At 41.2% G+C, this 13,043-nt stretch overlaps 1 protein-coding gene across 2 annotated transcripts in view; it reads left to right on the top strand.

Annotated features, from left to right (window-relative positions):
- lrrc4bb (leucine rich repeat containing 4Bb) overlaps positions 1–11,537 on the top strand; it is a 12,356-nt gene extending 819 nt beyond the window's left edge. Inside the window, exons 2-4 of one of the 2 annotated variants that reach the window (XR_011077848.1) lie at positions 4,055–4,665; positions 4,776–9,859; positions 10,185–11,537. Coding sequence is in view for 1 of the 2 variants with exons in the window: in XM_068583282.1 (XP_068439383.1) it covers positions 4,423–4,665; positions 4,776–6,758 (2,226 nt within the window). In the remaining variant the exon portion in view is untranslated. Of the gene's footprint in view, positions 1–4,054; positions 4,666–4,775 lie in introns of both variants that reach the window. The other variant, XM_068583282.1, reaches the window with a different exon arrangement.
- The last annotated feature ends 1,506 nt before the right edge of the window (positions 11,538–13,043 follow it).

The following is a 13,043-nucleotide window of genomic DNA, read 5'->3' as shown; positions in this document are numbered from 1 at the left end:
TACGCCGAAGAGAGAATGGATGCAAGCCATTTTGTAATGCAGCATGTGCAGAATTAGGCCTATTCAGAATTTCAATTGCGTTCCCGAGAAGGTGCGCCGTAGTGAGCGCAGCTGCATAGATGAATAAGGCCATTCTGTCGAATTGTAGGAGATATAATGCTCGAGGCTATAAAATGAGCACAGATTGCAGATTAGACGTTGCGTCTGTCGGAGGAATGGTCAAGTTATGGCTGTTTTTTTCCCCCCACATGAGAGGAATTGGAAAATAAAACTGTCATCAGATGAAAATGAATGAGGAAAGTATGAGAACATGTTTTGCATGAACAAACAATTTTCCTCTCTTTAAAGTGCCAGTTGTTACTGGTAAAAAAAAAAAAATGTGTCCCATCCTTCCCTGATTCCCACGTCCTGAATCAATCTAGTGTTGTCATAGTTACAGCAGATGATGTTGGCCCTGCTGCACCTGTGTGGCTTTGTGTTCATCGCGACCATCTGTAAATGCATGAGGTCTAATTGGGCCTTGTGTAGGCATACAGGAAGCACCCCACAGCCCTGAGCCTCGGTGTTTATTGAAAACCACACCACGGTTGTTGCCTCTTCATAAACCTTGATGACTCTGTTGAGGAGAGTGAGGCATTGACACAATCAGGCGCTTACGATGATGTGATTGGTTTGTAGCAATTGGTCAGCAGCTTGCAGCTAATTTGTCTTTTCACGACTGAGCGCTTTCTCAGGCCTGATTGAGTAATCAATATCTACATGGTTGCAATCTGCTCTTGACATGGGAAAATGGCTAAGATCAAGAAAGAGAAATACCTTGGAGTGAAATTGGTTGAAAGAAATACAATGTAGCCATCCCAAAGGAAGCAGATTTTGCACAAGGATGAGCATGAAGGCCTCTGGCGAAGGAATTAGCTCTCAGATGAGTCAAGGTGTGATAATCTAAAAATATAGCTGTTGTATGCTGTTGTTCTTAGAGAACCTGACGATGGGAGGTCAAGGCAACAGGCGTCCTGCTGGCACATTCAAAGTCTCTTCCTCTATACAATTTTTATTTACATAGATTATTCTGACTATTCGTCCCCGGTGACTTTTGCTACATTATGCAAAGAAAAAGTGATGCTCACTTCCTTCAATGTCCTTTTTGTCCTTACACAACTCATTGGTGACAACGGCCGAAGGCTTTTGTCTGATGGGAAATTCATCTTTCCTATATTGATTCAATGAAGTACATTTCTTTGAAATTTTTTTCACATTAGAAAGCATTGTTGCAGAATTTGCTCTCATGTTGTATTTGCATATGTGAAAAACAAACCGTTGCCTCTGAATTTGTACATTTTAGGAAGTAGCAAGATAAATTAGGGAATGGATTTCTTGAAATGCTATAATTTTGAAACAGCCCCATCCAAAACATAAAAATAACAGTGTAAATAATGAATTTCCAGTGAAAAACAAGTACTGCTCTGAGAGTATGATCAATTCTTGCAGCTAGACATGACGTTGTGTTTTGATGCTTCCATGAATCATTTTCTGTGAAGCAAAACGTTGTAGCGATTAAACCGGCATCCTGCATCACATACAACTCTGACGTCTAAGAGAAAACATTTCATTTTCAATTTAGTTGGATTATTGAAATGCATAATAACCTGCTGGATGGAATGACTCTTCAGGGAAGGACGGCAGTGTAAAGAACACCATAATGACGAGTGCTGCAAAGGGGCTGCATCCAGCCACACTCAGGTTTTGCATTTGTATTCATGAAACTACATTTTGTCATTGGAGTTAGGTAATATGTTGTTATTTCTTAGTGGCAGTTACACAGAGAGAGAAGGAGTCTGTGGGATGAACAGAGCATCTAAAAAGTCTATTTTTAGCATTTACTCCTGTTTAAGCTTCTTTATTAGCTGCTTTAAAAGTTATCAGATGTTTTTAATGAAGACTGATGTCAGACCTTGTAGATATGAAAATTCACGGCAAATGTGTGCCTTCTGTTGTGACGTTGAAGGCCAAGGTTCAAATGTGTGCGTTCGTATCTATCCCTTCACTTATGTGAATATATATTTTATTTATCCATCCAGATAAAGGTGTCTACTGTAAACACTCATTCATTTTACATTAAGTTCAAACACCAAGTGTTATCCTTAAATCTGAAGTCAAATATAAGCTGATTTGGACCACAATCGTGCTGCTGATCAGTTTTGAACATGCAACTGTTCATCTGGCTCTGCTAAACACAGTAATGTGGAATAGGGCACTGGACAGTAAAAACACAAGATGGTGAGGGAGCAGGTTGCCACAGCAACCGTGTTTCTAGGAGCGCATGCATCGTCGCTGCAAAGGAGAGGCGATGCCGAGAACCGCCATGGAGCCCTTTTGGAAAAACAACCTGTTTATTGGAGAATGAAATCATTTGGAGATATTATACAAGAGGTATCTAATGTAAAAAATCCATAAGGGCCACACAGCGGTCCTATAATTGACAGGTAACGGAGATATTATTTGTTTTTAACAGACAGCACAGCCTTTGACTGCAAGAGTCGAACCTAACGTGCTTTGAAAACAATCAACACTTTCTTCCTGGTCTACTCCTAAAAAATAAAAAACAGCCCAACCTTTTCTCTAAATGTAGTGAGCCTGCTGATGCTTGCCGCCATTTCTGTGCGACACCCTCTTAACCAAATAGACTGCTGTGTTCAAAAGTCTTTTGATGGACTCAAAAAAAAAGTCCAGATTCGGTGAGTTATAATAAAACAGATTTAATAAAAAACTCAGTGGTGATTCAGCGTGAAGTTCTCTAGGTGAGGGTGCATAAGCCACAGCGTCCACAGACCTTAAACAGTTAACTGTCTCCGCGTTTGACTTATGAACCTCGAACTCCAAGTTACATTTGTGTGTATCAAGCCAGTGGATTGGGCTTATTGGCCTCTCATTGGCTTAGCTTTACAGCGTGCGATTGGCTAAAAGTTTAACGGCGGCAGAGGCAGCATTTGGGTTGGTTTGAAGGTACTGTAGCGCCTCCCCGCTTCCGCTACCTGACGTCATCACTCCGCCCTCTTTTGTAGCTGAGCGCAAGTCTCCCTTTTAAGGGAGTTGTTATTCAGTACCAGCGCAGAGCTCGTTCGGTGTTTATCTTTGGCTTCCATTTTCAGTAACCACAGACCATCTGTGTATACCTGAAATACTTCTAAGGGGTAAACAACTAAATGTGACTTTCTGCTATCTTACGAATACACGTTGGAATAAGGCTCGCTATGCCTTATTGTTTGTATCCTTCTAAGTATCGTAATTGTACACATAGACATTCTTTAATAGCAAACGTGAGTCATAGTCAGTTATTACAACGCTACAACACACAGATACTCATTCAGGTATAACAAAAGGACTTTTTTATTTATTCACAATCTAGTTGTCATTTTCATTTTGGGTTCATCAACTTTAGTTGCTCTTGTCTGAATTTGTGTTGATTATTGTACACATCACGTGCATTTCAGTAACATTTCAGGAGTCGAAAATCATTCCTTTATATCTTAATTGCTAGATTACGGCTGCGGCCTCATGATGGATTGCAAAAATGTTTGCATTAACCTTAGGTCTAGATGATTTCCAACAGCAGTGGTAATTGCATTCAACATCTTGGCCTCATTTTAAATAGGAGACTCTGCTAGTATGTGTCTGACTAGCACACCAGTATCATAAAGTGGACGATGAGACTGCCTCATCCTAATGGGCCTGCCTCAGCACTTGTCACCCAGCCTGCCGTTGAAGAATTTTGTGGCCATTTCAGACCATGACCCAGATGTTAAGTTCAACCTGTGAAGAAAATGGCAGCTGACTCACCAGTTTGTCCACAGGCCGCAATTTGAGAGGCACCTCTTTCGAAAAACAATCCAGACCCAGCTTGTCACACACTGGTGACAGGGCATTGTAATATTTTGAGAAATTCAATTCTGGATTTACATGCATGTATGTGTTGGGCTAATATTTTAAAGCTACTGCACTGTGCACTTATGTGACCTCCTCTCTCTTTCTCTCCTTCTATGTCTTCCCCCTGCAGTGAGAAGCAACAGCATCCACAGAGACAACAGATCCAAGAGCAAACCCTCCCCCAAATTGGATTTCTATTCTAATAATTGTCATGGGAATAAACGATACAGAGTTCCCTAAAATGAGTTGTTGAAAAGAACAAGGAGTTTGATAGTTAAAAAAGCATGAGCATGAGAGTAAAATAAGAATCTATTAATGATAAATAGAGTGTTTAATATAACATTACACTTTTCCCTCTCCATTTTTAAAGTGACTGCTTGAAAGAGAAAAACAGAATACGAGCATAAAATATGAATATAAAGATAAGCACTTAAATCCCCCTGTTTGGAGGTGACTTATTAACATCATAGCATAGGGGCGGGTCATGACTCAGTTGCCATGCGTGTTGTCATGGTGACCAGCCCCTGTACCCCTTCCCCCCTCCTCTGGTTGGTCCAGCTTTTGTTGTGGTTTCACAACCATGGACCACAGCTGGCAGAGGCAGCACCCCCATGCCCCTCCCTCTGTACCTGCTCCAATCAGGCGAGCCGTGTCATCTGTACGAGGAAGAGTTTGGAGCAAGTCCCAGAGAGTATTTCGGAGAACACAAGATACCTCAATCTACAGGAGAACACAATCCAGGTAGACTTTGTCGTCAAACCTGCAATGCATTCAGACTGAATTAAACTATGTAAACAGCAGTAATTCTGACGTTGTTACAACATGTCTCTATGTTTTTGTTTCCACACCAGGTGATCAAGTCCGACACATTCAAACACCTGCGGCATTTGGAAATCCTCCAGCTCTCTAAGAACCACATCCGGCAAATTGAGGTGGGAGCTTTCAATGGCCTTCCCAACCTCAACACGCTGGAGCTTTTTGACAACCGTCTTACAGTGGTACCCTCACAAGCCTTTGAGTACCTCAGCAAGCTAAGGGAACTATGGCTACGAAACAACCCCATCGAGACACTGCCGGCGTTTGCCTTTCACCGTGTTCCCTCATTACGCCGTCTTGATCTAGGGGAACTCAGAAAGCTGGATTTCATCTCTGAGGCTGCCTTCGAAGGTCTGGTCAACTTGCGCTTCTTGAATCTTGGCATGTGCGGCTTGAAGGACATCCCCAACCTCACCCCTCTCGTACGACTGGAGGAGTTGGAGCTGTCAGGGAACCAGCTGGGGATAGTCCGGCCTGGATCCTTCCAGGGCCTAGTGTCGCTTCGCAAGCTGTGGCTTATGCACTCCAGGGTGTCAGTCATTGAACGCAATGCTTTTGATGACCTCAAAAATTTGGAGGAGCTCAACCTCTCCCACAACTCCCTGCATTCCTTGCCCCATGACCTTTTCACCCCTTTGCACCAGTTGGAGAGGGTTCACTTAAACCACAACCCTTGGGTGTGCAACTGTGATGTTCTGTGGCTCAGCTGGTGGCTGAAAGAAACCGTTCCCAGCAACACCACGTGTTGTGCTCGATGCCATGCGCCCCCAGGTATAAAAGGCAAATACATTGGGGAACTCGACCAGAGCCACTTCACCTGCTATGCCCCAGTGATTGTTGAGCCACCCACTGACCTCAATGTCACCGAGGGAATGGCTGCTGAGCTGAAATGCCGTACGGGAACCTCGATGACCTCTGTGAATTGGTTCACTCCGAATGGCACTCTGATGACCCATGGATCATACCGAGTTAGGATCTCAGTGCTTCATGACGGAACGCTGAACTTCACAAACGTGACCGTGCAAGACACAGGGCAGTACACTTGCATGGTAACCAACTCCGCGGGAAACACCACTGCGACCGCCGTGCTCAATGTGTCTGCTTCAGATCCCAGAGACAGCTACAGCTATTTCACCACTGTCACTGTGGAAACAGTGGAGACAGTGAGAGTAGACGAGGAAAACTCAGCAAGACAGTATATTAACGAAACGTTCATAGATTTTCCTAATCCTACTGTTCAAAGAGGAGTTTTAGTGGGTCGTCCTGGCATCACTATATCACCTTCTCTCTCCTCTCTTTCCTCACTGTCCCCACGAGCTGAAAATGCAGTGACTGTGTCCATAATGGATGTAACTAACATTCCAGGCCTAGATGATGTAATGAAAACAACCAAGATCATCATAGGTTGCTTCGTGGCCATTACATTTATGGCAGCTGTAATGTTGGTTGTATTCTATAAACTGCGTAAGCAGCACCAGCTACACAAGCACCACGGCCCTGCCAGAGCCATCGAGATTGTCAACGTAGAAGATGAGATTGGAGCCGGGGCCGGGAGTGGCATCTCAGGCGGTTCAACAATGAATTCGGGCAGTGGAGAAGGAACCCTGAGGATGCATCATCCAGAAATAGTCAACCTCCCCAACATTGGCCGTACAGATACTCTCAACCATTACTATAAGACCCACCATTTCAACAACAACGTGATGGGTCTCAGTATCGGCTCCGACGGGATGGGACCAGGAATGATCCTCAATAGCAAGAACCAACATATCCAGGATATCCCCATCTCCTGTACCTCAGTTCCAATCTCTACGTCTAATATGCTCTCCTCATCCGGCAATGGCACCAACATGAACCCCTGTTCTATGTCCCCACCGCTGCCGATGTCTCTCCCCATGCCTACCATGGGCTTACACGGATCGATCAAGGGTTTCATGGGCCAACACCAGAATCCCCAAATGGAGCCACTTCTCTTCAAGGGGAACTCGAAGGAAAATGTCCAAGAGACTCAGATCTAAAAACAAAAGTGAGAGTATAGAGAGAGAGTGAGAGTGAGCAAGAGTTGAAGACAGAGAGGGGATTGATGTTGGGTTTATGCGCAGAATGATTAGACACTAGAGTGCATTGACATTACACCAGGAGAGAGGATAGACTGACACGGCAATACACAAACACATAGACTTATCCGTGACAGTGTACTGAGCCAAGGATTACCACAATGGGCCACTTGTGTTTGTAGTAACGATCATGGCAATGGAGATCAAGGAATGGACATCGCTACAATGTATATCTGTGCCAAAGCAAATGTTTTTTGCAGTTTCTACAAGCTGTGTTCTCATAGGGAAAAACTAGCCTTTCAGAGTAATCAGTCCCCAAATCGTTGTTGGCCAGAAGAGATGAAAGACATGCACAGCACTTACCACCCTGAAGATCGGAGATATTACAGAACAAAATCCAAGAGACATTTTTCTTCCACACAAAACACAAGCCACACTCTCTCTCAAGTGACTCAATAGACTCCCTCAAGGTGACAATTATGTAGGCATAAATAGATGGACAAAAAGGTACAGTGCAGTACAAACTACTGTGAAAAATCCACAAATTATATAAATATATTTTCATTTAAATATGTATCATTGCAGACTCCGATGCAGAGATATTTTGGGGTGGATGTAGTTTGTTTCTTTGTGGATAATCAGGGGCGGTGATAGTGGAGGTTGGTTATGATACATGTTTTAAGTTTGGCTACTTCTCAGAAACATAAGGGCTCAATTGCAACACTCATTGTGAATCTTTGAATTGGCTTTGTGACATGAAGTCCATTTAGGTTGTAGAACAGTAAATGCAGATCTCTGTTTGATAAATTTTTTCTGTTGCTTCAGTAATAATCATTACAAACTTTTGTGTTCTGAGAGTGTATTATGTATTTTGTAAAAGCCAGCTACTTGGTATTTGAATTGACAATTCTGATACTTAAATGCCAGCATCAAATAATTGTTAAAACAATGTTCCACAAACATGGAAAGCTAACCCATTGCAAAGACCTGTATGGGTAAAATAAAGTGTTGACAATGTGTTATTTGAATCAGATCAGTAGCCAGATATTTGCTTTTAGACAGGAATTTGATATGACCTCCTTGCTCATGGTTACCATAATCATGCCATAAAATGCTGTCATAAGGATGATTAGACATCCATCTGCAGCAGCATTCAAGAAGGGATTAAACATTCATCTTAGGATGATTGGAATGAATGGAAATGTACAGTATATTAATAATAATAATGTCTGGTTGTATGACAATTGTAAGATCCACATTTTTACTGTGTAACTTTCATATGTTAAATGCCATTTACGCTTCTTGCGTTTCAACTATGTATTTCTTTATTTTTGTTAGTTTGATATAATGTGTACAGTTGTCTAGCCATGTATCATTACGTGTGAAATAAATCAATCATATATTGGGTTGTGGAGGGTCAATATGGCAACCACATTAGTAAAGAGTGAGACTTTATGCAGGCCTCTGTGCTAAACCTAGATTGAATGTATGGTTTGTGGTTTAGCCATTAGTCATCCTGGTAATGATAGGTGCTGCTTTATTAACATGTTCAGACAGGCTTTTAGATGTTCCACAGACACTACTGGTTTTGCAAAATGAGTGTTTTTAACAGAACTAGATGATAAGTTATTCTTAATGAAGGCGCTTTTGTCTGAAATTCAACCCCGGTATGCTTCTCCCATGGCGGTTCCTTTGTGCTAGTCTGCAAATGGGAAAGATTGAGAAAAGAGGTATATTTATCTCTTTTTTTTTGTATTCATCAAGCAGGAACCTAAAATGTTTGTTGCAATTGAGCACAAACTGGACCAGTTATTCCAGATAAATGTACCTGAGACCGTATTATCAACAAAGTCATATCAACAAGGTTTTCGACTGTAATGCAGCTCTGTATGGAATTGTTTCTGTTGCACCCCTCCCTCAAAACTGCAATGCTTATGTATAGGAGCGGTTTTATGTGATTGATGATGGTTTTTCTTATCAACAACAAGTCCACACTTATTGGAAGAAGAGGACACTGAGGAGTAGTAATAATAGTGATGATAATATGAGTGGTGGTATCAGACGAAACCCACCCAGATTGTCACAGAGGTTAATTGAAAGCATTTCATGTTCCATGAAAGGAACATCTTCTGCATCAATGCACACCACGTTCATCCTGTTTAATGATCTATGGTAATATGCCTGGTTATACTTGCGATACCAAATGTAAACTGATTGATCAAACAACTGTCAAAAATGTTGAAATGATAGTTCTCTCAACTTGTTGTTTTTGGTTGTGAATCTCACTGAGAGGCATAGTAAATGTAAATGTGTTGCAACCCCACAGACAGATCTAGTGGGCAGGGTTCAACTGTAGCCCCACAGAGACACAAATAGAATATAAATGAAGGCTAAAGACACAACATATGGGCCGCTCCCTTGATGTGCTACATTTGGTGGCTCTGCCGACAGATTTGAAAGAGCATACTAGATACCTTCTTGTGTGCTGCGTGTGAGGGTGCATTGCTGCATGTTAACTGTGGAACAAATCTTTTTACCTGAACGCCGCTGTGGCAGTGTTTTATTACAATGGTGACTCACCTAATGGGCACAGAAATGTTCCTTTCATACCTCTGGACAGCCGTTATCTGCAACACGCACAATTATCATCATTATTATTAACATTTTAAAGGAAATGCAGAAGCGCTTTGTTACATCTTAGTATAGTGGCTGCCATTGTACACATCGATGCGATTTAAAAGGAGGCTCATTCTGCAGCAGTGATGCATGACCCCTTTTAATGAAGATCACAAGCTTGAGACGAGATTCTGAATATGTGCATATTGGGCAACTGTACCTCACTGTTTTATATAGTATATGGTGTTGAATTATGCGTCTTGGCTACAGATGGAATACTGGCATATGCGTATCCTCTGCAACATCCGTTGCTTATAATGGATGCTTCAGCCCAGATGACATTTCTTGGTTTGTTGGAAGCAAAGCTCCTTTATGAAAAGGATTATCAAATCTGAGACACCAAATTGCAAGACGAGAAAATGGACTGAACCTTTGGTCTTTTAAAGGTAAGCTGTTCTGTTTGATAAAACAATGTAAAAAAATGACCTGGGTCTGTTTTGAAAGCTTTTTAGAGAGAAAGAGTGAGAGAGAGAGAGAGAGAGAGAGAGAGAGAGAGAGAGAGAGAGAGAGAGCGAGAGAGAGAGCAGTGTTAAGATTGGAAAGAAATTAGATTTCTTTATTACAAAATAATTATTAAAAAAAAGTATTTTGTCTTTTTTTTGGTTTCCTTTTTTATTTTCCAGTTGTTGGTTGTATCTCGGTATGTGATATTATCAATTTGGGTCTTTATGTATTGTCATTAAATGTCATTTTTTTCATGCCTTCATCCAGGTACACAGTGTGGCAGAAGAGTGTATTTCTTCAATTATAGCAAAATCAACATGTGCTGCACTTGCACTTCAATGACTGTCATACAATGACTGAGAGGTATATTATTTCATTGTTTGCTACTTCTGTGACTTCAGTAAGGAGTTATTCTGCTATTAGAAACATGTGCCACTTTCATTCTTTGTTGTGATGTCAACCAGCAGAGCCCCACAACTAACTAAATCTGAAGTTTAACATAATGATGTTTCAAATAAGTTATTGCGTGAAATTTTATAAAACAAAATGAACAAAGTCTTAACATTTACTGTGTTTACACTGTATTTTGTTACTTCATTGATTTTGTCTTCTCACACTTATTTATCAAATCGGGAAACATGAAACACACTTTCAAAATAAGGTGGCCCCTTGTATTCCTGCTGTCCACAATTATATTGTGATAGCTAGTAGTTTGTTTTATCAAGGTTTATCAAATGTTACAGTACTACAGCAAATGCAGTCGGGGAATTTAAAAAAGGGCCAGCAGCTAACACACTGTCAAAGAGCCAACAGTTTTCCGATGGTGTAAAAACATTTCTTGAAGTGTAAACATCTGTTTTTCATGAAAAATGAATAAACACAAACTGATCTTACTGATTGAAATCCTAATAACAAATTGATTCAGAGCGGCGGCTGCAGAAGTATAACATTCTCTAATCACTGCAGCATGACAACCGCCTTAATAAATCAAGTGGCCCATCACGTTACATTAGTGTAATTGTACATAAACCCGCAGTGCCATATTTTATTATTAGCATATGTTGGGAATTTGCAAATCCGACAAATAGGTAAAAGGCACCACATCAGATCCTTTTAGTGAATAGATAAACAGTTCCTCTGCACGGCAAGTGTAAAATCCACTCAGTCCATTCAGGGCTTTGTTCCTGACATCTCAGATCAAATACAATAACTCATTTTTATGCTGGCCACTAATGTGCAGGGCTTCATTAACATAACATTATCACTAGTTCTTATCTTTGCTTCACTGTGTTGTATTCTGTTCCTCAGTTCATCTGCACGTCCCAAAGTTGATATTTTTAAACTTATTTTGGACCCCGAGGTGCGGTGAAACTCTATAGACTATCCCAGATGTCCCCGGCGCAGTACAAGTACAACCCTCGTTACGAAACAGCAACCTCAAGGGATTCATGTAACAACAAATGCATGAGCCATGAACCATGACAGTGAATTTGAATGATATGTTTAGATAAAATGTTTGGGCCTTACAGCACAGGGATTGAATTTGAACTATCTTAAGGGGCACTATGTAAAGTCATTTTCTTGAATGTAATTGTACTTGGCTTGTATTTCGGTCCCCAAAGAGCTCAGTCCCCATGGGACTTCTTGGAAATAAAGGCCTGTGTGCTGAAATAGCACTATAAAAGACAGCCAGAGTATATAATGGTTGCATCGTAGTATTTTATGAAGACTTTAACCCAAAGCAAAGGATCGACACAAAACTATAAATGTTCCGTAACACCTTGACTTGGTGACTCATTTTCAAACAGATTATTAATATCTCTGCGTTGCAGCGTTTTGCTGTTCCTCCGCTTGAACATGCAAACATACAATAGATGCTAGGTTTGAAAGGGATGATATAAAGTGAGGGATGGGAAGTGAGCACAGAGTGTGTGAGCGCAGCAGAAAAATAATTACATTAATATGCACTGAAGATGAAAGAGAAATGCTCAAATGCAAATACATATAGAGCATTCTGCAATCTAGAAATGCGTGTACTGCGACGGAGAAGGGGAATTTTGAATTGAAGAACAGGTGAAATTTCAAAATGCCAGTTTTAGCTCTTGCAGCACGAACGCATATCCACAGGAGACACGATTATCAACATAAACTCCACCTTGTACTTCCAAACTACGCAGTGTATTAAAAGGAGCAAAACCATATTTCTGTTTGTTAAATGTAACAGTGCACTCGTTGACTTTAGCACGCCTATGGTGCAGTCATTTCTTTAGAAACCCACTGAGCTCTCACTACCGTCTCTTTTCCCTTTGCTCTCTTTTCCTTTCAAATTCAATAACCTCCCAGCTGTGTGTTTCTCCAGGGATTCCCCATCTCCCCTGGCCCTCAGACAGACTGCAGTCTGTGGGGAACCTGACACAACATAAACTCCACTGTGAAGCAAAGGTGTCAGTCTGTGGGCTGCATCTCCGCTGATCCGGGATCCATGAAAATGGGACAGCCTGATATTTCTTCGCATTTTAAAGGCTGCAGTAAAAAAGGTGTGTTTAACATGAGCGTAGTGTGTTGCGTACGGCCGCGTGGGCTGCAGTCATCGCATAACAAACTAAGTAAAGATTCTGTGGCCTATTTAGGACTATTGTTTATATGAGCATGGACTACACAGAACTGTTAGCGGCTTAGCTCGGACTGAGAATCCAAAGTATTATGGAAAGTGTGAGGAAAAGATGACAATGACCCAGTTGGACCTACTTTGTGTAGATTGATAAAAGGGAAACCAGAAGCTTTTTGATTTAAAGTCTTCTCTTTGTTCAAAGATTCAGCCTTTGACTGTTATTACATGAAACTATGTTGGTGAATTATGAGCTTGCTGCTGAATTCTCAGAGGGCTCTTTCATTCTGTACTGAACATACTTTGCTTTTGTTTCAGTCCATATTTAGATTCCCTCTTCTCTCCCAATATCATTAAGATCCATGGAGCAGATCATTTGGATTTAGGAATATTGTTTCTTTCCTCACGCAAATATCTCAATTAATAATCCAAAGAGAGAGGGTACACTAACATACTTTGGGGAGGCTATATGTATGTCCTGTACTTAGAAAGCACTCAGGAGCCCTTGTAACCTCAGA

Source organism: Clinocottus analis, unplaced genomic scaffold (genome assembly GCF_023055335.1).
Source record: "Clinocottus analis isolate CAN_PGR_092001 unplaced genomic scaffold, fCliAna1.0.p SCAF_19, whole genome shotgun sequence".
NCBI lineage: Eukaryota > Metazoa > Chordata > Actinopteri > Perciformes > Cottidae > Clinocottus > Clinocottus analis.
Note: the sequence above shows the minus strand (reverse complement) of the source record. Positions and strands in the feature narration are given on the sequence as shown.